The sequence below is a fragment of the Rhinopithecus bieti genome, unplaced genomic scaffold, assembly GCF_001698545.2.
Source record: "Rhinopithecus bieti isolate Rb0 unplaced genomic scaffold, ASM169854v2 scaffold_7681, whole genome shotgun sequence".
Lineage (NCBI taxonomy): Eukaryota > Metazoa > Chordata > Mammalia > Primates > Cercopithecidae > Rhinopithecus > Rhinopithecus bieti.
Genome location: NW_016806571.1, coordinates 7,137,785 through 7,158,609, shown reverse-complemented (window position 1 = coordinate 7,158,609; position 20,825 = coordinate 7,137,785). Strand labels below are relative to the sequence as shown.

General features: G+C 46.9%; 1 protein-coding gene across 1 annotated transcript in view; it reads left to right on the top strand.

The window, feature by feature from the left end:
* ALK (ALK receptor tyrosine kinase) overlaps positions 1-20,825 on the top strand; it is a 540,180-nt gene that overhangs the window by 398,537 nt on the left and 120,818 nt on the right. The window contains exons 7-8 of the mRNA XM_017877049.1: positions 5,480-5,611; positions 7,645-7,745. Coding sequence (XP_017732538.1) covers positions 5,480-5,611; positions 7,645-7,745 — 233 coding nt within the window. The remainder of the gene's footprint in view (positions 1-5,479; positions 5,612-7,644; positions 7,746-20,825) is intronic.

Below are 20,825 nucleotides of genomic sequence, written 5' to 3'. Positions count from 1 at the left end.
CATGGATAAGGCAATGGACTTGTTCAGGGTCACACAGCATGTCAGGGACAGATTAGAGCCCTGAGTCTTCAGGATCCAGCCCATTACTAAGGGCTCAGGGCGTTTCCCACCACTCCAAAGCTTACCATTATTGGTTTCCTGGCCAGCTCCAAGCTTCAGGGCAGTCTGCTTCAGGCACTGAGGGCAAGAACCTGGGGCCCAGAGGCTTTTTCAGCCACATTTGAAAAGCGGCTCTGACAAGCTGTCAGAGTAACCCCTCCACCCTGGAGAACACCCCCACTGTGTTCTTGGCTACAGAAAGCAGTTGCTGGGAGGGAAGTTCAACTCAGGAGAGTTATTCCCACTCAGATCTTGGCAGAACTTTTAGAAAATATCCTTTTTCTTATTTTTGTGCCTTATCCTCTCTGGCATTTTTGCTGTGTTCCTCATCACACTAATGTTGACTCTGAAAACCATTCCCATGAAGATAACAACAGCAACACCACCAGCTTACCTGCTGAGACTTTATGAGTCAGGAGCTGTTCTCAGTACTTTTCAGGTATGAACTTGCTTCATCCTCACAGCCTCCTGTGTGATGCTATTGTACCCATCTTTGTTAGAGACAAGGAAGCTGAAGCTCGCAGAGGTGGTTGTCCATGATCAAACTGATAGCCAGCTGAGCAGTGATTCAGGCTCAGTCTGACTTCAGAGCCACATTCTGAACCATGCAGGGTAAACTCTGTTTCACGAGCTTCCAGCACTTAGCGATGCTAAGCACTGAACCTAGCCACGGACACACCCAGGATGAAGAGGGCAGGAAGAGACAGGGAGGTCCAGGGCTCTGCTACCGCCTTTCTCTGGGGGTAGAAGGGTTCAGATCATGGGCCTCCCCCTCTGGGTCTCGGGTTCCTCGTCTGTAACGTGATGCCCACTGACACTCTGTTGTCTGAGAAACAAGTAGGAAGTGTTTGGAGCAGCTCCTGGCACAAAGTAAATGCTCGGTAAATGTTAGCCAGTATTATTCATGTTATTGTTTTCTTCATGGGGATGGTTTCCAGAATCAACACCAATATCATAGGAAAATATTCTTGACTACACCAGCTCTTTCCCAGGTGGTCTGGAACCTGTTAAAATATTTCCTCTGAGCAGGTGTTCACACTGCAGCTCTGTTAGGGATGGCCAGGTCCTCTAAAGAACCTTCCTGAGGGTCTTTCATCTTGGGCCAGGGTAGTTGACCAAACCCTGCCATGGTTGGAATTTGGAGGAGGAAAGTAGGTTACATTTAATCAACACCCCCTACCAAAGGGCCAGCCTCAACTCACCACACCTTCCCAGAGGGAATCTCCTGCACAGGCTGGGGCTGCAAACAGATGACCAGACTCAATCTGGGCAATGGAACTGGATCTCTTTGGAGCCCTTAAAAATTCTAAGAGTTGTCCAAGATGAGTGGAGGGACTGAGATGGAGGGGACATTCCCTTGCCCTTTTCTAGCCAATCATGATACTCATCTGTCCATCATACTCTCTCCTCCAAACCCACAACCCAACACACTACTCTTGGTCCTCCTCCAACACAGCCACTCCTGCATTTCTAACTAAACGTCGCCAAATCCAAGTGAGAGATCCCGGATGCTGTACTGCACTGAAGGGGGTCTTCGTGACTCTCTGTGTGTTCTGGCCAATGGCCTTGATGGCATGTGGCGCCCCAGAAAGGGGCCAGGTGTCCCCACTTCATTCCCTGGATGGGTCAGTGATTCACTGAGGATTGCAGACAGATCACTTTTTCCCCATGGACTCGATAATCTCATGTGCTGGGGATACTCTTCCTGCCAGGCAAAAACAGTGTTTTCAAAGTGTATTTCTTTATTGTAAAATAAAACATACTGGTTGTAAAATGCAGAAAATCTAGAAATGTACACAAGAGAAAATAACTATCGACCATAATCCTCCCTCTCAAACATTCAGAGATAACTATAATATTTTGATGTATTTCTTCTAGCATTTTTTCCCATGACTGTATATTTTCAAGAAAATGTATAGCACATATTTATCAAAAATGTTAACAGAGTTGTCACACAGGAAGGAAAAGAAGTAGTGTCATTTGGCCTGGAGTTTATACTTGGCAGCTCCCACAGCTGCTGCTGAGGTCACAGCTCCATGACTCTACCAATTTGTCTCTCTTAGAGTGGAATCAGGTGTCATAATTGCCAAATGTTGCAGGATTGATTGACCTACCTACAGCGCTATTTGGCCATCCAGCCAATGAAATAACTGGCTACAGCCCAAGAAGGGGGTTGGTTAGAACAGTGCTTCTCCAAATTTGAGGTGCACAGGAGTCACTAAGGGAGCCTCTTAAGAATACAGATTCTGATTCAGTGGGTTGGGGCAAGGCCTGAGATTCCACGCATTTTACAGATTCATAGGTGATGAGGCTGCAGCTGGTCCCTGGACCACATTTTGAGTGGCAAAGAGTTAGAGGATTGAGCCCACTCCCATTTTGTTCAGCAGATAAGTTTAGAAGTCCTCCAGTGTGCTGACTGAGTAGGAGCTTGGGGCGGATGGGAAGAGAAAAGGATGATTAGAGGATGAGTTGATACCATTAGACCCAACCCTGTGGGCCAACCTTTTGCTCAGCAACTGGCCTTAGTAGTGATTTCCCAGTTGCAGCCTAATCCACAGGGGTCTTTGTTCTGACTCTTAACCTTAACCCCACCAGCTTCCTCAGGAGTGGCCTCTGGCTGAGTACACTGCCCTGATGAGTTTACAATCATGGAAATCCTCAGCTCTCCTTCCTCCCTTAGGGGTTTTAATTGCCACATCAATTGTCCACTGGCCTGTCTTGCTCTTTTGCCTGCCTCCTCTCCCTTTATTGAATCAGCCAGAAAGAAAAGGGGTTTCCACTCCCAGCTCACCCTGGATTCTATGCGAAGCTGAAACAAGAATGGGATTCCAGAGACAGAGAATGCTGATGGCTTTCTTCAATCCTGTCCGGCCGAAAGGCATAGGCAGAGCTATCACATATGCAGCCTCCAACAGGCATTTCCAGACAGCCAGCCAGGGACTTGCTGTCAGTTTCAGCCATACTCTGATGAGCTAGCTCCAAGTTAGGTATGAATGGCAATTAATAACACTACCATCACTTTACATTTGCACCTCTCTAGCTGTTTACAAAGTGTTTCCACACTGTCTCCCCTACTTTATCCTCAAACCAGCTCAGTAAAATAGACACTAATATTGCCCCGTTTTACAGATAAGGAACCTGAGGCTCTAAGGAAGAAGTGACTTACGTAAGGTCACAAAGCAGAAAGTGGTGAGGCTAGAACTAGAGCCCATATGTCCAGATTCCAGTGCTGTTGTGGTACCAATACCCATGATCCAGGCTCGGTTCTCTCCCTCTGCCTCCTGAAAGGGTAAGGAGGGAGTGACGTACTGTGCGTATCCCACCTCAGGCCGGCCTCCTACTTCCTCCAGGAATCCTTCTCCCACTGGAAGCTTCCATCGTGGGCCTTGGGGTATTTTGTTTGTTCGTTTGTTTTTGCTTATTCGTTTGTTTGTTTTAGATGGAGTTTTGCTCTTGTTCCCCAGGCTGGAGTGCAGTGGTGCAATCTCGGCTCAATGCAACTTCCACCTCCTGGGTTCAAGTGATTCTCCTGCCTCAGCCTCCTAAGTAGCTGGAATTACAGGCGCCCACCACCATGCCCGGCTAATTTCTGTATTTTTAGTCAAGATAGGGTTTCCCCATGTTGGCCAGGCTGTTCTCGAACTCCTGACCTCAGGTTATCCACCCGCCTCAGCCTCCCAAAGTGCTGGGATTACAGGTGTGAGCCACAAGGCCCTGTCGGGCCTTGGTTTTTGAAACTCACTTGTGAAGGACACTCCATGAGAAGGTCACTTCCACCAGTTGGTTTCTGCAAAAGAAGTAGATGTGGGATCCCTTCAGGGGGGAATAAAAAATAAAACAGAAAGTTCTTCTTAGCTTTGGGATTTTTAATCAGAGAAACATGTGGGGCTTGGGGGGAAATGATTTCTTCAGGGGGGTATAAACGGGAAGAGATGCTCAAAGTCAGTGACAGCCTGCTTTAATTTATAATTCTGCCTCTGTGTGAAATGTACAGAGAATCGGGGGGAAATGAGTAATAATTCACTAAGGTGCTGTCACAGCCAGGAAGCGTTAGGGCCTTCTTTGTCAGCCTGCTGCTGCCAAGAAGGCTGAGACAGAGGAAGGACATGCAGTGCTGTGGTTCTCAGCAAGAGAGCTTCTTTCCTCCCACGTGGAGACACAGGCTTCTCCGCAGCTAGGCTGGGAGGTGTTGGGGGCCATCAGAATCGCCTGGAATAGCCCACTAGCTCCTCAGGGCTGAGCGCCTTTCCTGGAGCCATGCTCAGAGTGAGCTGGAGAAAGTGAGCTTGCTCTTTCACCCTCTTATCCTTTCCTCTTCCTTCTGTGGGCAGTTGGGAAATACACAGTCTAGAAAGCTGGCTGTGGCCTCTTCAGTGGGACCTGAGATCAGTCTGATGTAGAGAAAAAGATGACCTGCCCTTTGTGTTGAGCCCACAGATGATATAAAGAGGCCCCAATGACGGGGATTGTTTGATCAGGCAGGATAGGCTAGATTATGCTGCAGTAATAAACCCCATATTTCAGTGGCTTGGGATAACATTTACAGTACCCATCCATTAAGGGTGGGAGTGGGAGGGGCCTCTGCTCCACAGGATCACTCAGGGACCCAGGCTGGCAGAGGCTCTTCCATCAATATAGTGTCACCCTTAGGAACAAGAGCTCTCATTGGTTGTTTCAGCAAAGGAACAGAGAGACCAGAGATTTACACGAGGGCTTTTCGCAGCCTTAATTCAGAGAAGACACATCACTTCCACTCACGTTTCATTGGCCGGAGCACATGAGATGTCTTCACTTAACTGCAAGAGGGTTGGGAGATAAAGGAAAGCAAATGGAAAGTTTTGAGCAGTATGTGTCTCTGCAGACAGGTAATTTGATGGACCCACACAAACCCCCAGCCAACACTACCACAACCACCACCACACTCTGGACATTGTGTCAACCATTAGAAATGTAGTGAGCTACACAGTGACTTCTCCTGGGGTCACACTCATGGTGGATCAGTATAAAGAGTGCAGAATTTAGAAGCAGAAGACCTGGGTTCAAGTCCTAGCTGGGTTACCTGCTAGCTGTGTGACCTTGGTCAGGTTGCTTCACATTTCTGAGCCTCTGCTTTGTCAGATATGCAACTGGACTCACGATACCCATGCTGAGGAGTTATTTTTCCTATTTTGCTTTCTGAAGATAAGAAAACTGTAAACCAGCACAGGCATCAGTTAGGGCTTGGGGATTTTTCAGTGTCATTAGTCATCCAGCGTTCTGGCTGGGGAGCTGTATTACTAATGAAGATAATTTGGTCATGCCTGGCTAATTTGACTTGGTGTTGGCATATTTTGCCTTTAGCGGTCCTGGAAATGACTGTGCCTCTCTGCTCTCTCCATAGGGAAACTCCCTGTGGGTTTTTACTGCAACTTCGAAGATGGCTTCTGTGGCTGGACCCAAGGCACACTCTCACCTCACACTCCTCAGTGGCAGGTCAGCACTCTAAAGGATGCCCGGTTCCAGGACCACCAAGGTACTACCTCTCTCCTGCCTTCTCCCTGGCACCCATCTTCATGCCCCACATAGACAGATGGGAGACTCAGGACCGGGCTTCACCCCACCTGCAGGGCAAGCTCGGGTGTCTGACCAAAGCTTGCGTAGAGCGCTCACACACAATTCCCTCTTCATACCTTGGGCTTTCGAATGATTAAATCTGGCCAGGATAGATGTCACCTTTGGTTACTTAAAATGAGAACCATGAGGAGGGACTAACAAAAAGATAATAGCAACAATGATAATAATCCTTTCCATCAAGAAGTGTGTGTTGAGGGCCTCCTATGTGTCAGCCACATAATTCATTGAGAGGTAGGGAAAGCCATAGCCCTCTTTATGACTGGGGAGACTGAGGCACAGCGAGGCCTTGTGTCATTTGCCCCGGGGTTGTGCCCAGGGAACCTCACCCTACACCTGGTCCATGGCCCATTCCCTGCAGCACAGCCTCTACAACCATCCCCCCACCTCACCCCTGATTTAAGCTAGTAATGCCTGTCCTCCCCTCTCCAGGGCCCATCCTCCCCACAAACCCTGCATGTCTGGCAGAGAGCAAAGGGCCTCCACACAGCCAAGAGATAGCCAGCTGCTCCTGGGTAAGCTGACTCTAGACTCAGAGACACCAGGCTGGGCAAGGTGTGGAATCACAGAGGGTCTATGAGGCCAGCATAGCGCCCAATGTTAGGCTGCTGGAGAGGCCAGGCTAGCCAGCTTTGGGGGCTGTCCCTAGTGGTGGGGCCTGGGCCCCAACTCTCTGCAGCATAGGGGCTGATGGGGTGGGAAGGTCTCTCTCCTTCTTCTGTCCTCTTCATTTGCCTTCTTTCTGTGGAACTAGAGACCCTCCAATGCTTATTTGTTGAACAAAGTAAGAGTTGGCTCAGCCCTCACCATGGAGCAGTGTTATTCTTAGCATTCTGTCTGTAAAAGACGCAGAGGAGAGAAATGGAGTTCCAAGCTGGATGTGCCCTTAATGTCTCTGTTCCCAGTTTGATAATTTCCACTATAGCACCCATAGCAAATAAACATCCAGCCCTGCGGAATACCTCCAGTGACAGGGCTCCCACTGCCTCCAAGAGCAGCCCCTGCTATTGTTCTCAATCACAGATTAGCTTTCCTTACCTAGAGGCAAGCTCCACCTCTCCTTGACTTCTACTCATTTGTTATGACTTTTGCCCCTGGAGCCTCATAGAACTGAACTACTCCCTCTCCCACCAAGGCAGCCCTTCAGAAATCTGAAGGCAACAGTTGTGACCCACCTGCCTGCATGAGGGCTTTTCTGTTCCCAGTCACACAATGCCAGCTCCTTGAATCTCCCTCATGCTTGCTGAGATCTCTCGGTTACTCTGCCCTTGACCCACCTGAACATGTTACTTAATAACAGCCTTTACTGAGAAAGGCAGAAAGGTAGAAAGGAAAGACTAAAGTAATGCTTGGGGTTCTGAGGCCCCCTAAAGTGTTGTGACCTCACAAAGGCATTCATGCCACAGCACTGACCACCTACAAAATGCTCTGCAGACCCCGGAAGTTTGCAGATGCTTCTTCCCACCACCACGTGGGGTTGGGAACCCCTGTTCTCCCAGATTTTCAGGCAGAGCCATGCTTAGAAAATACAAGAAGTGAGTCTTCATGGGCAGGGGCACAGGATGACCTGGGTTCTAGACAGGGGAGAAGAGACTGAAGGTTGTAGAAACCACTGGAAGGGCACACATGACTGAAAATGGGGAGGGTGGAGCTGGGGAGGCTAGTGTGCTTCAGGCTATTCCTGGGCCATGGGCTGAAGCTGGTGACCTTGGAAGATCAGGGATGTGGTAGCCCAGATGATGGTGCTGGGACCTCATGGACAGTTTAGAATGAAATTGTTGACAGGTGGGCTTTCTTCTCCATTGTAGGCCAAAAACCTGTTTCCTCAAAGATATCCCTAGGCTAGATAAGAACTGTGCACAGTCCAATAACCCTGCACCCCGATCCCCTAGTTCCTGATAATGGTGTGCTTGTGATTCTTTTCCTCTCTCCTAGACCATGCTCTATTGCTCAGTACCACTGATGTCCCCACTTCGGAAAGTGCTACAGTGACCAGTGCTACGTTTCCCGCACCGATCAAGAGCTCTCCATGTGAGGCAAGTCTCAGTGTTTCTCTAGTTCTCTAATTTCTCCCCACACCTCTTGTCACTTCCAGAACCCAGATTAAGAAAGTAGCCTAGCTGGCTGGGCTGGTCGTTCTCCTGGGGAGAGAAGAATAGGGCCATCTCTGCCATCTTCAAGGCAGAACATGTCTATCAACATGGTAAAGCCCTGTCTACAGAGAATCATGCCTTAAACAGCCATCCCCAGCTGCACTGAACTATTTGCAGTAGAACCATGATTTAATCAATCCCAGAAGAGGTTTTCTGCGGCATAACAAGAGAGAGTGACAAGGATTACAAGACTTTCCACAGAATCCTTTTTAAAAAGATTGAGCTCTTATAATACATTATAAATACTATACATCCTCAAAATTTGATTGACATAAATTTCACTAAGACATCAATGGCATTCAGTGAGGTACCTCCAAAGCCACTCTCTGAAATGGTTCCTGACGCTGTTTTCTCATTGGTTTGTGGGTGGAGGGACTGGTGCCATGTTCCTCAGCATATTCTTTAGGGGCCAAGAAATGTACTTAAGACCCCAACATGGCACAGTGATTAAGCTCATGGACTCTAAAATCAACTTTCTGAGTCCAAGTCAGGTTCCACCACCGACTGATTGTACAGTTTGTTTGGGCAGTTAATTAACCTCTTGGGGCTTTAGTTTCCTCACTGGGAATGTGAACACACATAATGCCTACCCAGAAGAGGGAAGATTAAATAGATGATGTCCAAAGGGCTTGGAAGAGCATCGGGCACAAAGTAAGCACTGCAGTCTTTAGCCCACAGGGTGCCTGGCACCCTGTGTAAACATTCAGAAGGATGCTGGGGGAAGAGGAAGAGAACTTGAGCCAGAAATCAGACTCTAAGCTCCAGGAGAGCAGGCCATGTCTTGTGCTTCGTTGTACTCCCTCACTGCACCTGCATCAACATCTTGCATGTAGTAGAAAACCTACATGTAGTTTAGATTTGGCCAGTCATCTCATTCTGGACACTCACAGGAGAAATTCCTGTCTGGCTCAGTTTCAGGAATAGCTATGCACCCTCTGAGCAATTTGTTTCCTGTCAAGTTGTGGACATTGTGAAACTGACCAGATTCACTTCTCCTTCTGTGGCTCATAGAAATCCCAGGGAGGTGGTTCTGTGACCAGCAGAGGGACAGACAACAGGGTTGCCCCTGCTGAGGGATGCAGGCAGATTCAAGCCCCTTGAGTTTCTCATAAAATAAAAACTCACAGACAGAAAACAAACAAGAATGGAAAAGATGTAGAAATGATTTTTTAATACGAGGAGTGGTTAAATTAAAACCAAGGCTCCACTTGGCAAGCAAATGGGACTTCGTGATATGCAATTTGTAGCAGCTTACTCCTGGTTTGATTTTATAACTCGACGTTCACCACTTCCTTCTCACCCTGTTCTAGGCTATGCTATCCTACTAGATTTTATGTATCTCTGTGAACCACCTTAAATCCTTTTTGGAAGAATTCTGAGCACAAATAAATAGATTCATTATATTAAATTGTATTTGAGAAACCATGCTATATCATGCAGATGGTGGAATTAACACAGTCATCGCTGATATTTCTCAGGTGTCTGAGAGCAGGTACCTAGAAAGGAAGGCTTTTTAAGAGAACATATAAATGACGACAGATGGTTGACCCACCGGAGAGGACAGGAGGATCCTTAAGAGCATTTGGTCTTTAAGTTTACTCTTCGCTGGATTTAATATGAGCCAAATTTCAGAAAAAGAAATGTCAGGGTACAAATGATATTATTCTAATACTTCATCATTTCTCTAATAACCTTTGAGTTGATCAATAGCTTAAACAGGTGTTTTGTTTTACTGGCCTGTTTTATTTTTCCTGCAGTCTAATTTGCTCTGGGCTGTTTCTGCTATTTCCTGCCCTTTTCCAGAACTTGGCTCAGCAGGCATAATGAAGGGAAGGGAAATAAGTCCATTCCACACTCACATTATTTATATTTATATATATTCATATGATTTCACATTCAGGTTTTCAGACCATTTGTCTAATGTTGATGGGTCTTTGAATTCCCAGTGTTGGGAGAAATGTTTTTATCAGGAAAATAAATAACCAAAATAGAAATATGCATTTCTAGATTTGTAAGCCCTACCATTTATTTTATGTGAATCCTAAATGCAGAATGCAGGAAGTTGATTTCCTCCTCCCAGGCAGGCTAAACCCCAGTGGCAGAAAAAAATGGATATTGCATTTCTCTGGGAGACTATGTGAGATTCACTCAGGGCTTTCAAACCCCACCAGCCCTATGGGGGCCTCTGTTGCCTATGGGGCCCAAGTGCAGAAAGGTGGACACTAGACAGAGCTTTGGGGACAGGTCTCTGATGAGCATCAGGCCTACAGGGACTGGCGACAGGTCCAGCTGAGTTCTGGGGTTGATGCCTACCACGAAGGACCTTCTCCAAACCCAGCTCAGTTCTGGTCTCCCGGAAGTTAAAGTAATTGTAGACTACCTCAAGAAACACCACCCTCATCAGTGGATTCCCAGAGAAGAACTGGTGTCATCTTCAAGAATTTCCTGCAACATCTAGAAGTGAGTTAACCAGTAGTTCTATGTTTTACCAATCACATTCACCTGGAAAATGTAACAGATGCCCCATCCTGGACCCTGGACCTACTGAATGACAACGCTAAGTGTGGGGCCCAGAGCTCTGCGTTTTTAAACCCCATCCTCAGTGATTTGGAGGCACGCTGAGACTTCAGAGCTATTGGCCATAGGTGTGCTTGCCAGTTGTGACTGAAATTCATTCTGAGCCCATGCAGAGAGTTTTCCTCACGTGCCTGTGGCCCCAGAAAGCGTGATGTCACTTGTCTTTTAGAAAGATGAGTCAGAAAAGGAATGAGAAATGATGGAGGCAGGGGCGAAGAGAAGCGGGTGGGAGAGCATAAGAAACCAGATCAAGGGTCCCCCACGATGGAGGCATAGCCACAGTGTGCCTTTGTGCCAGTCCAACTTCCAGGGCATTCCAGAAGCCTGGCCCACTCCCACCTCCTCCCTCCAGGTTCCTGCAGCCTGCTCTTGCTGACTACCGCCGCCTCCTATCTCTCTGCACAGTTACACATGGGGCATGAATATTTAAAGACCTCTGCCTCACCCAGCCACAAACAAGAGAGAACGTTGTGGTTTTGGTTTTCTTTTTGTGTTCCTCCTCTCTGCCACAAGCTCTTCTCTGCAGGAAACTGGGGAGCCACTTACAATATATTCTGATTTTATTTTTATTTTTATTTTTCTGAGCTCCAGTTCAAATAATTAAAGTTGCCACCGGGGAGGGAAAGCTTGCAGTGGCTTTCATGTGCTCACTTGCTGTCAGACCTGCTCGAATCCGCCTCGGCTTCGAGACACCCACGGATGTGTCTGGCATTGCAGCCACTGGTAATAAAGAGCACGGCAGAGTGGCGGCTGACACCACCCCAGCCCCCTGCCTTTCACACACCCGAGCAGCCTGAATGTCTCAACAAGCCCCGTGTGGTTTGAAATTCTATTTTATTTGAATAGCCTGCCTGTGACTGGAATAATTTAAACCATGTTCTCAGGCCAGAACAAGGCCTACAGGGAGAAAAAGTGGACTTTCCTCATTTTCTTTCCCCTCCAAGGCATGAAAGCAGTTTTTCTTGTGTGAGCTGCCAAAGTGCAATTTGATCCAAAAATGAGATGGGATCCCCCCAGTTTGTGGTGATCAGTTCCTCAAAGATGGTTTTCCGGCCTGGCCAGTGCTGCAGTTGCCTCTCCCCTCTTCTCGCACGTACATATATACACGCAAACACACACACATGTACACACATGCGTGCACACACCCATTGGGATCTTGGGACACAGCTGAACCTTTCCACCCCTGACGTCACCTCTAGCAATAAAAAGAATCAGGTTGGATTAGCTGTGGAGAACCGCTGTGATCTAGGCAGAAAGTGACCAGCAGGCCCCTTACACGTCTACATGGGCCTGGAGAAAAGGGGACCCATCCTTTTGTCATTAAAACCAGCAAATGTAGCCCAGAGGGATGTGAGGGAGAAGACGCCATGGCCCCTGGAGTTGCCCTTGGCCATCCGTCCCCGAAGCCCTTCTCAAAGGGAGGGAATTTTTCTGTAAATTGCTATCTGGTTGATTTTGTAAGACATTTCAGGGTGCTCGTGATCATCCCTGGAAACAGGCTCATCCTTCCCTCCAGCCTCTCAGCGTGACACAGAAGCAGGGAAGCTGAGAGGCAGGTGTTGACTGGGCTTATTGAAGCTTGCCCCTGACCTCGGCGGCAGGCAAATAGGATTCTCAAGATGGGAAAAAGAGAGGAACTTTTCTGACTGCTGTGTGTTTAAAGTTTATTAAACTCAGTGGCAAATTCTTCTGTGGAAAGTCAAGAAAAGGAGGATAAGAGTAAGAAAACTTAGTATCAGATGGCATGAGGTCAAGGAAAAACAAAAGCAGAAGGGGGCCTTCCTTTATCAGCCCCCACCAAACTCTCGACGGGGCAGGAGCCAAGGAGGATGAGCAGAACTATTGAATTCAGCTCGTTTTCCAGAGCAGATCCTACGCATCAGGGGCTGCCCGTCCAGATCGTGAAATTTACCCCAAGACCCACAGCTAATAGACAAGAGCACACCCAGATCTTACGATTCTGAGCTTCATGCTCTTCCTGTCACACTGCCCTGCTGCGGACAGATGGAACCTTTTCAGCTTGGGGAGAGTTGAGGAGAGCCTCAAAAGCATCAGAACTGGCATTTCTCTCCCCTAACTCAGAGCCTCACTACCACGTCTCTGCAGGCAGGTAGGGAATCCCACCCCATTGTGTAACCAAAGAGCTCTCCACTTCATCTCTCCACAGGCTGGGAGTAGTCACTGGGTCTAACTCCTGAGCCACCAAGGGGACACTGCCACTCACCTACAGGACTCAAATGGAGTTTGTTCATTGGGTGGGTCCCGTTCTCAGCCCCATGTGATCCAACTTACTTTAGCAAATCAGGAAGCAGAAGCCGTTCCGGGAGGCCTCATGGGCTGGATGGCAAATAAAGTTGTTATTTTCTGGAGCCAGTTTACCTTCTGCATAGAACGGATGACCATCTAGGGAGAAGAATGTTGCACCCTTCCCCTCTCCGGGCTGGCTGGTGAAAGAACAAGCAAGTCCCTATCACAGCCCACCTGGGACCAGCCTCTCCCTGCCCGTGCTTGGCCAAGCAATGCTGTACTTTGTGGTGTTTGCAAAACCCTTTTTGTAAATAGTAGGGGACCAGTACCAAGCTAGAGGGGATTCCAGGGTAATGTTATCTCTACCTCCCTCACTAAGCCCAAGTGCCTTTGGTCAGGCATTTGGAGACCAAGATACTCATCAGGCAGAGTTCCTGTGGATGTCCAGCCCCCATCTCATCTGATGCTGTGACATCTCTGCAGTGACAGAATGTGCCTGAAGTGGGAGAAAGCAAGTCCAGCTCTAGGTGTCAGTGCTTGCCTAAATTAAGAGCAGATCCAGCTAGTCTTGCCGGGGATTGTTTTCACACATGCTGTTCTCTGCACACTCCTCTTCCTGCACTGGGGACCACGGTCAGGACCCCAAGCTAGCATACGATCCCTCTAAATTATCCACTGTCTGCCCAGAAGGACATAATGCTGGGCCCAGCAGAAAGCAGAGGGCTCCTCTGGCTCCCACAGAGTAATGCTGACACCTACAGCAAGTCGGAGCAGGGTGGTGGCTCCAGATAGAGCTGCCTCCCTCCTGCCCCACAGCCCAACAGCCACGCCATCTCCTGTGACCAGAAGAATCCAGTTGGCCATGTGGGGCTGAGTGCAAAAGGAGCATCGCAAGGCAGTGCAGTGCAGTGGGAAGGACGGGGCTTGAAGTCCCTTAGCCCTTGGTGGAAGCCCTCCACTTTCTAACGTGGAGATCTTGAGCACAGCGACCCACTCTTCTCAGCTTCAGTATCCTCTGCAGGGCTGTTAGGAGAAACCAGTGAGAGGAGATATGAAAAATGCCCAGCCTGAATCTGGATACAATTAGGTGCTTAAAAATGGAGCATGTGGTTTCTGCTACTCTGTTGCAGCCATTACTATTATTATCTTCCTCTCTGACTTCAGTGATGATTCTGAGACCAAGGCTGGAAGCTGCCTTCTCCAAGGAGCCTGAATCTGGAGGGTTTGGCCTCTGCCCTGCCCTGGGTAGCCTGGCAATAGTGGGGAGAGGGGTGTTGCCCAGTTCAGTGGCTGGGGTCAGGGGAAGTTTATGCTTTAACAGCAGCAAAGGGGCCTCTGCTGCCCCTGTCCACCATCTCCACCAGCTCCTCTCCCCAGCCAGCAGGGGCATGGGAGCTCCCTCCTCCAATCTGCCAAAAGTCCCTTTGTTCCACTGCCGCCTCAGCAGACACCTGCACGGAACAATAACCCCATACCTTGATATAGTCCCAACATGTTTACAGAGGGGCCTTTCCCCACATCGCCCCCATCCCCCAGGGATGATATTGTCACCCTTTTACAAATGGGGAGAGAAGACTCAGGAAAGGAGCCTAGACCACACTCAGCTGGCCAGCATGGCCCACAGTGTCTGTCCTCCAGATGCGAGAGTATCTCTGCTTTCCCCAGGGGAGCTCCTGGGAGTGGGACATCTGCCGTCAACAAGGTCACCCAAGGCAGGGAGGAAGTCTGGTGATATGGCCCAGAGCAGAACATCACAAGTCTGACTTTTCTTTTACAAACCCCTTTTTTAACTTAAAAATAAATGTCAATTCTGTATTTTAATTCCTTAACATGCCTATTTGTTTGGACACAAAAACATGCCTCATGTTTTACTATTGAGTGGCTAATGCACCTATTTGCCTTGTGGCTTTGGGTACCCCTAGGAAGAGCCAAGCGGCATATGTGCCCCCACTCTAAGAAGCCCAGAGGAAGAGCTCTCAACCTCGCTGCCTTTTTCGGAAGCCCCAAAGCCTCCCCACTTTAATGATCTCACTCCATTTCCTAGGTCGCAATTAGGCTCATAGATGGTGCATTTTGAAGAGCACCTGCTCTGCCTTGGTGGGCTCTGAAGTCAGCTTCAACTATGGTTGCCCCTCATCTACCCCATGAGTCACCCTGACCCTGGTGCTGAAACCTTAAGAGGGCTGAGCCCTGGCAGCCACTAACACTGCCGGTGATGGAGACAGTAACCTCAGAAAGCCTTTAGCTGGGGTCTAGGCATACGCAACTTTGTATTAGAAGGCAAAGGCCTCCAATACAAAGGAGGAAGGTGCAGTGGTTCTCGAGGCATTTTCCAAAGGGCTTTTTCCAAAGGCTCTCTGTATGAGTAAGAGATTTGGGCTCCACTTCCAGTCTCTAACGACAACCATCCAGACACCTGTAATGAGAATCCCCTGTGTGTCAAAGCTTACAGAGCCTCTCCACCTCCCACGGCTACCCTGTGAGTGGATAAAATCTTCCCTGTTCTTCTGATGAGCCCCTGAGCCATGGCAACAAGGCACTTGACTGGCTGGATGCACACACGGACCCTGAGCGGGAGGGATGAGCGAGGCGGGGCACTGAGGGTCCACAGTCAGGTGGTGAACCAGCAAGTATTGATTTCAAACCTGCTGTGTGGCCAGCCATGCGGGGAGACAGCCCACAGGATTGTGGGATCTCTTTGAGGTGTTTATTCTACAGAAAAATTAAGAACACTTACATTCAGTGTGAAAACTTCTGGTCTTCAGGTCACTTACAAATCACTTGGCTGTATTACGCTAAAAAGCAAGCCATTATTCTTAATGAGGGCCCTCAAACACTCTAGCTCTTTGCACCCTAGTTGAAATAAGCCTTCACTTAGTCCAGAGCTGGAAAAACAGACCCTTAGTATCACTAAAGCCAACTAAGGATGTAGTTTTCAAATACTGATTCCCTAGTATAAGGCTGGCTCTGTGCTAAGCATTTCACCTACATTATCTTATTATTAAAAAAAAATTGTTACCCCCATTTATTGATACAGCAGCTGGAGCTTAAAGAGTTTAAGTGACTTGCCCAAGGTCACCCTGCTAGAGGCAGAGTCATGATTCAAACCAGGTCTGCCCAACTCCCCCCTGTAAATACCGGATTTGACTTAGATGGCCTGAGTTTAGATCCCAGCTCTGCCCCACTTAGGAGCCATATGACCTCAAGCAAGTAACTTCCTTTAATTTGAGAGAAAAAAAAAAAAAAAGAAAACAAAACCTGTTTTAGCTGCTGCATGAGGTTGTTACCAGGATCAGAGGAAAATGTGAAAAGCCTGTGTCTTTTCTGCAAAGCTTGATGAATGGCAGCAATTATTATTATGATGATCCCTCATCTTACGTTACTCAGGCATGAGGAAGTTGCTGCTGCATAAATTCAGCCACTGCTTGGGTTCTGATTTCTCCTCTCAGTCAATCAGCAACACGTGGGCAGCTCGGGAGCATTATTTCACACAGTGCCCACATTAGCACCAGCAGGACGTGCCCAATAAACCCACTTCGTTGATAATTAATTAATTGTGCAGCCCCACCCCCACCCCCTGCGGTTGCAAGCATAACCCTCATTCAGGATGAGAGCGAACAAGAAGTCTCCTCGATGAGCTTCGAGGATCCAACAAATGACACCTTCCTGAGCTTTCTGAGCCAAAGTCATTCTTACCCCAGCACCTAGAGCTAGGAAGCCACTGCAGCCCAGCATTCTATCACCACTGCCTGTTAAGTGGTCCACTCGGCCAGAGCACTTGCTAATGGCTACAGTAATCAACAGCAATTGTAACTGCAGTCAGACATAGTTAATTTAATACCTTTGAGCCATTCACAACTAATACCTCTCCCATTGCATGATGAAGCTGAGGTCTAGGAAGAATCGCTGTCTCGGCCCCGGGGTGTGAACAGGGCCTTCCTTGGCACTTAGCACAGACTTGGGTCCCATTCAAAAGCTGTATGTTAATCACAGACCTCTCTGGCTCCCACTAGTGGTCACTGCAACACATTCATGCCGCCCATGTACTGGGGGAACACCCCATTAAGAGCACACACTCTCTCCAGCTGTCAGGGAAAAATACTCCCCAGAGGGCTCTGGGTCCCCCGCAGATGTTCCTGTGCCCCACATCTACTTTTTCCAGTGGTGTCCATGAAGGCTGTGGGAGTTTCATTGCCTAGAATCATCCTGTTCCCCAGCAGTCAGATTACAAAACTACTCCTCAGTGTCATCTCCATCACACACAGAGAAACTGAGGCACAGAGGAGGCTGTTTGCCCAGGATCACACCATGGCAGTGTAACCGAAGAAAATACCGTCTTTTTCTTCCCACAAGCCTGGAAAGATAATTCTCTAGGGAACCCAGAAGATTATAAAACAACAACAGCAACAAAAACTAGACAGAAATTTTAACACAGCATTTTCACCCTGTCCTGTTGTTTTTTTGTGAACTGTTTATCTCTAACAAAGTGCCCCCTGCCTGTGCTTTCCAATGCAGGAGGAAGGAACTAACATTTATCAAATGTCTTCGCTAAGCTGGGCACTGGTCTCATATAATCTTATTAAAGCCCCATAATAAATATCTAAGCAGGGTACTGTTGACCCCGCTTTACAGAAGAAGATGCTGAAGCTCTGAGATATTACATGATACATAAAAAATAGACCATTCTTTCTGATACCGAAGCTTGTGTTCTGTTCACAGCACTGTCCCACCTCATTCCGCAGAAGCTCCCTCCCTCCCTTGGTCTCTCTCACAAAGCCTAGAGTACAGGCACAGTAACTTGATTCCCTCTGAAGTGGGTAAAAACATAGTACTAGCTTTTACTATTTCCCAACATGAGAATCCTCTCTTACCACCTGTTTAATATAGCATTTATTGTTTTCTCTGATTATAAAAGAACTTTATGTTCATTGTAGAACATTAGGAAAATGCAGGAAAGTATGAAGAAGAAAATTGAAATTGCCAAAAATCTTACCCCCCAAAGATATTGGTACATTTCCTTCCAGACAGATAGATTTAGATTTGAGCTTTGCTATAGAGAAAGGGTTTATATAATATAAATATAAACATCCTGTGTCTTATTGTCTTATTTCTTTATTTAACATTACATTTTCCCATGTCAATATTAGTCTTCATAAACATTCTTTTAAAAGCTGCATACTCTAAATTAATTTCATTATTTTTGTTCTAGTTATCAAAAGTCAGATATTCATTGTAAAAAAAAGTTGGAAAAGAAAGAAAAGACCACAGGAAAAAAAAAAAGAAAAGAAAAAAAATAATTTGTAATTTTATAACCTCACCAGCCAGGGATCCCAAGGTGGTTATTTTATATGTAGCCTTCATGTTTTAGAAAGAGGGCATATGGATGTCCCCTGGTGTTCCCTGGCTTCCTCATGATCCTTCAGAAAGGAGACAGTAAGTGGTATTTTCAGGCAGGATCCTGATCTTTTAAGTATCCCGCAAGACCAGGAATCCAGCATTTCTTAATTGCAAGCATTTGCCAGAAACATGTTTTATATGCTTGTTATCAAAAATCTGCATCTGGCCAGCTTCTTGCTGTGTTGGGTTGATATGTCATTAGGCTATTTATAGCTAGAGAGTTCGTGTTTCTTTTTTCAAGGTGAATTAGAAGATGGTGAACAAAAACACTGGATTTTGCAGTGAGTCAGTATTCTCAGCTAAAGTTAAGAAGATACCACATTGAAACCAGGGAAGTCAAAATTACCAGTTCACACTGAGAATTACAACCCTCTGGCACCCTATACTGAGGGAGAGCCTTAACCCCCATGCAGAGGTTGCTTAGATGTTCCTGATGACACCAATCCCAGTCATTCAACAGAGACTGGATGGGGAATACCCAGGGAGTACCCCCACCATGCAAACTCATCTTTGAGCATCTCTGTTAAAAATGTATTTCCTTCTCTTGGAGTGAAATACACACTACAGCATCTAGCCTTAGTTTTGTCTCTACTATTGGAATTCATGCAGGTCTTCAGAAATTTGAAGAAAGATAGCACCTCCCCCCTCAGAGCACTTCCTACATTTGGAGATGTTGCATGCAGAATAGATATTATTTGATGTCATTGAGTCTCTTTTGAACACTGCAGGCTAAATATCATTACAGTATTTTCTATGGGTTGAAGCGATTGTCCTGAAGCTGCCATGAGGTATGCATAGCAAACACGGGGCAGATTCAAGACATAAAATTGCAATAATTACCTCTGGAGGAGGAATGGGCCATGAGAGAAATAATAGCATTAGGCCTAGCCACAATGCCGTTCCTGCTTTACATACAGGACTTTAATTAATAAAATGACAAACACTGGTGTTACATAATTGGAAAGTCTATCAGTCCCTTCCGAGAGGCAGGAAAAAATGGCCCTTGTGAAAGTGCTGGCTGGAACCAGAAGATATAATTGCTGGTGGCGTGCTCCTGGTGTTGTCTCTACTCACTTGTCTCATTTGCTGTCTGCATATAAAAGAGTTTATTAGTCAAACACTGCCATTTATAACCTGTATCTACTAGGATGTGTCTGGAAGGATCAAAAATTTTATTGTTACTGGCACCAGCAAGCGTTATTTCCCATAAATATAATTTAGAATTTGTATCAGATTTCCCATATTTGTGTGAATACACACACACACACGACTGTTAATCGTCTGGCAGGGACAATGGTTGTAAATGCATTAAAATTCACTAGCTCCCTAATTTCTCCAACACGAAAGTATTTCTAGGATAAGATCTTGTTAAAATATAAATTCTGATTCAGAAGAGCTGGGGCAGGCCCTGAGACCCTGAATTTCTAATAAGTTCCCAGGTAGCACCCACATTGCTGTTCCACAGACTACATGTTGAGCAATGAAGATCTGGAAAATCTTTGCAATATGCCCCCAAAGCTTTAAGGAGTACCATAATATATTATGTGGGCATTGCACTCCATGTATGGTAGAAAGAACATACAACATAGTGTGGACTCCAGGTCTGCAGCCTGTGGGCTTAATGCCCAGGGGTGACTGACTTAACCTCTCTAAGCCTTCAATTCTGCATCTGAAAAATGGGTGGAATAATAATATCTACATGAAGGGATGTTGACAGTATACAATGAGATAAGCCTACGTGCAAGTGCCTAGTTCAGCTTCCGGGCATTCAGTAAAGAGTCAATTAACAAACGATTTCATATCCTATAGGCCAGGGGTCCCCAACCCCCAGGCCACGGACTGGTACTGCCGCCCAGCAGGAGGTAAGCGGCAGGCAAGTGAGCGAAACGTCATCTGTATTTATAGCCACTCCCCATCCCTCACATTACTGCCTGAGCTCTGCCTCCTGTTAGATCAGTGGCGGCACTAGATTCTCATAGGAGTGCGAGCCCTATTGTGAACCGCGTATGCATGCAAGGAATCTAGGTTGCGTGCTCCTTATGAGAATCTAATGCCTGATGATCTGTCGCTGTTTCCCATCACCCCCAGATGGGACTGTCTAGCTGCAGGAAATAAGCTCAAGGCTCCCACTGATCTGTCATTATGGTGAGTTGTATAATTATTCCATTATATATTACAATGTAATAATAATAGAAATAAAGTGCACGATAAATGTAATGCGCTTGAATCATCCTGAAACTACCCCCCAATCCCCAAGCCCTGGTCTGTGGAAAAATTGTCTTCCACGAAACCGGTCTCTGGTGTCAAAAAGGTTGAGGACCTCTGCTATAGGCCACCCAGATAGAAACAGATCTTAAGATGGAATTCTAAGAGTGTTTTTGGACCGGAAACTTGACTGCCAAGATCAAGCTGGGTCTACTTGACATGGGTATTTACATAAAATGATATCAAGGGACTTCTCTAACCAAGGACTATATAAGGGAAATGAAAGTCTTTGAGAGGGACTCGAGCCTGCAGTCTGCTCTAGGAACCACATACAGTGAGTGCTGTCTAATGTATGTGATCAACAAGGAATACTCAGTAAGAACTGATACCAGGCCTCTGAGTCTTCTAATTAAGAAACTGGTAAAAACCTTATCTTGCAGGTCCAAGAGGGTAGTTCTAGCCCCATATACATCCTCAGGTCATTCCTGCTCAAAGGGGTGTCTCTCTCTCTCTCTCTCTCTCTCTCTCTCTCTCTCT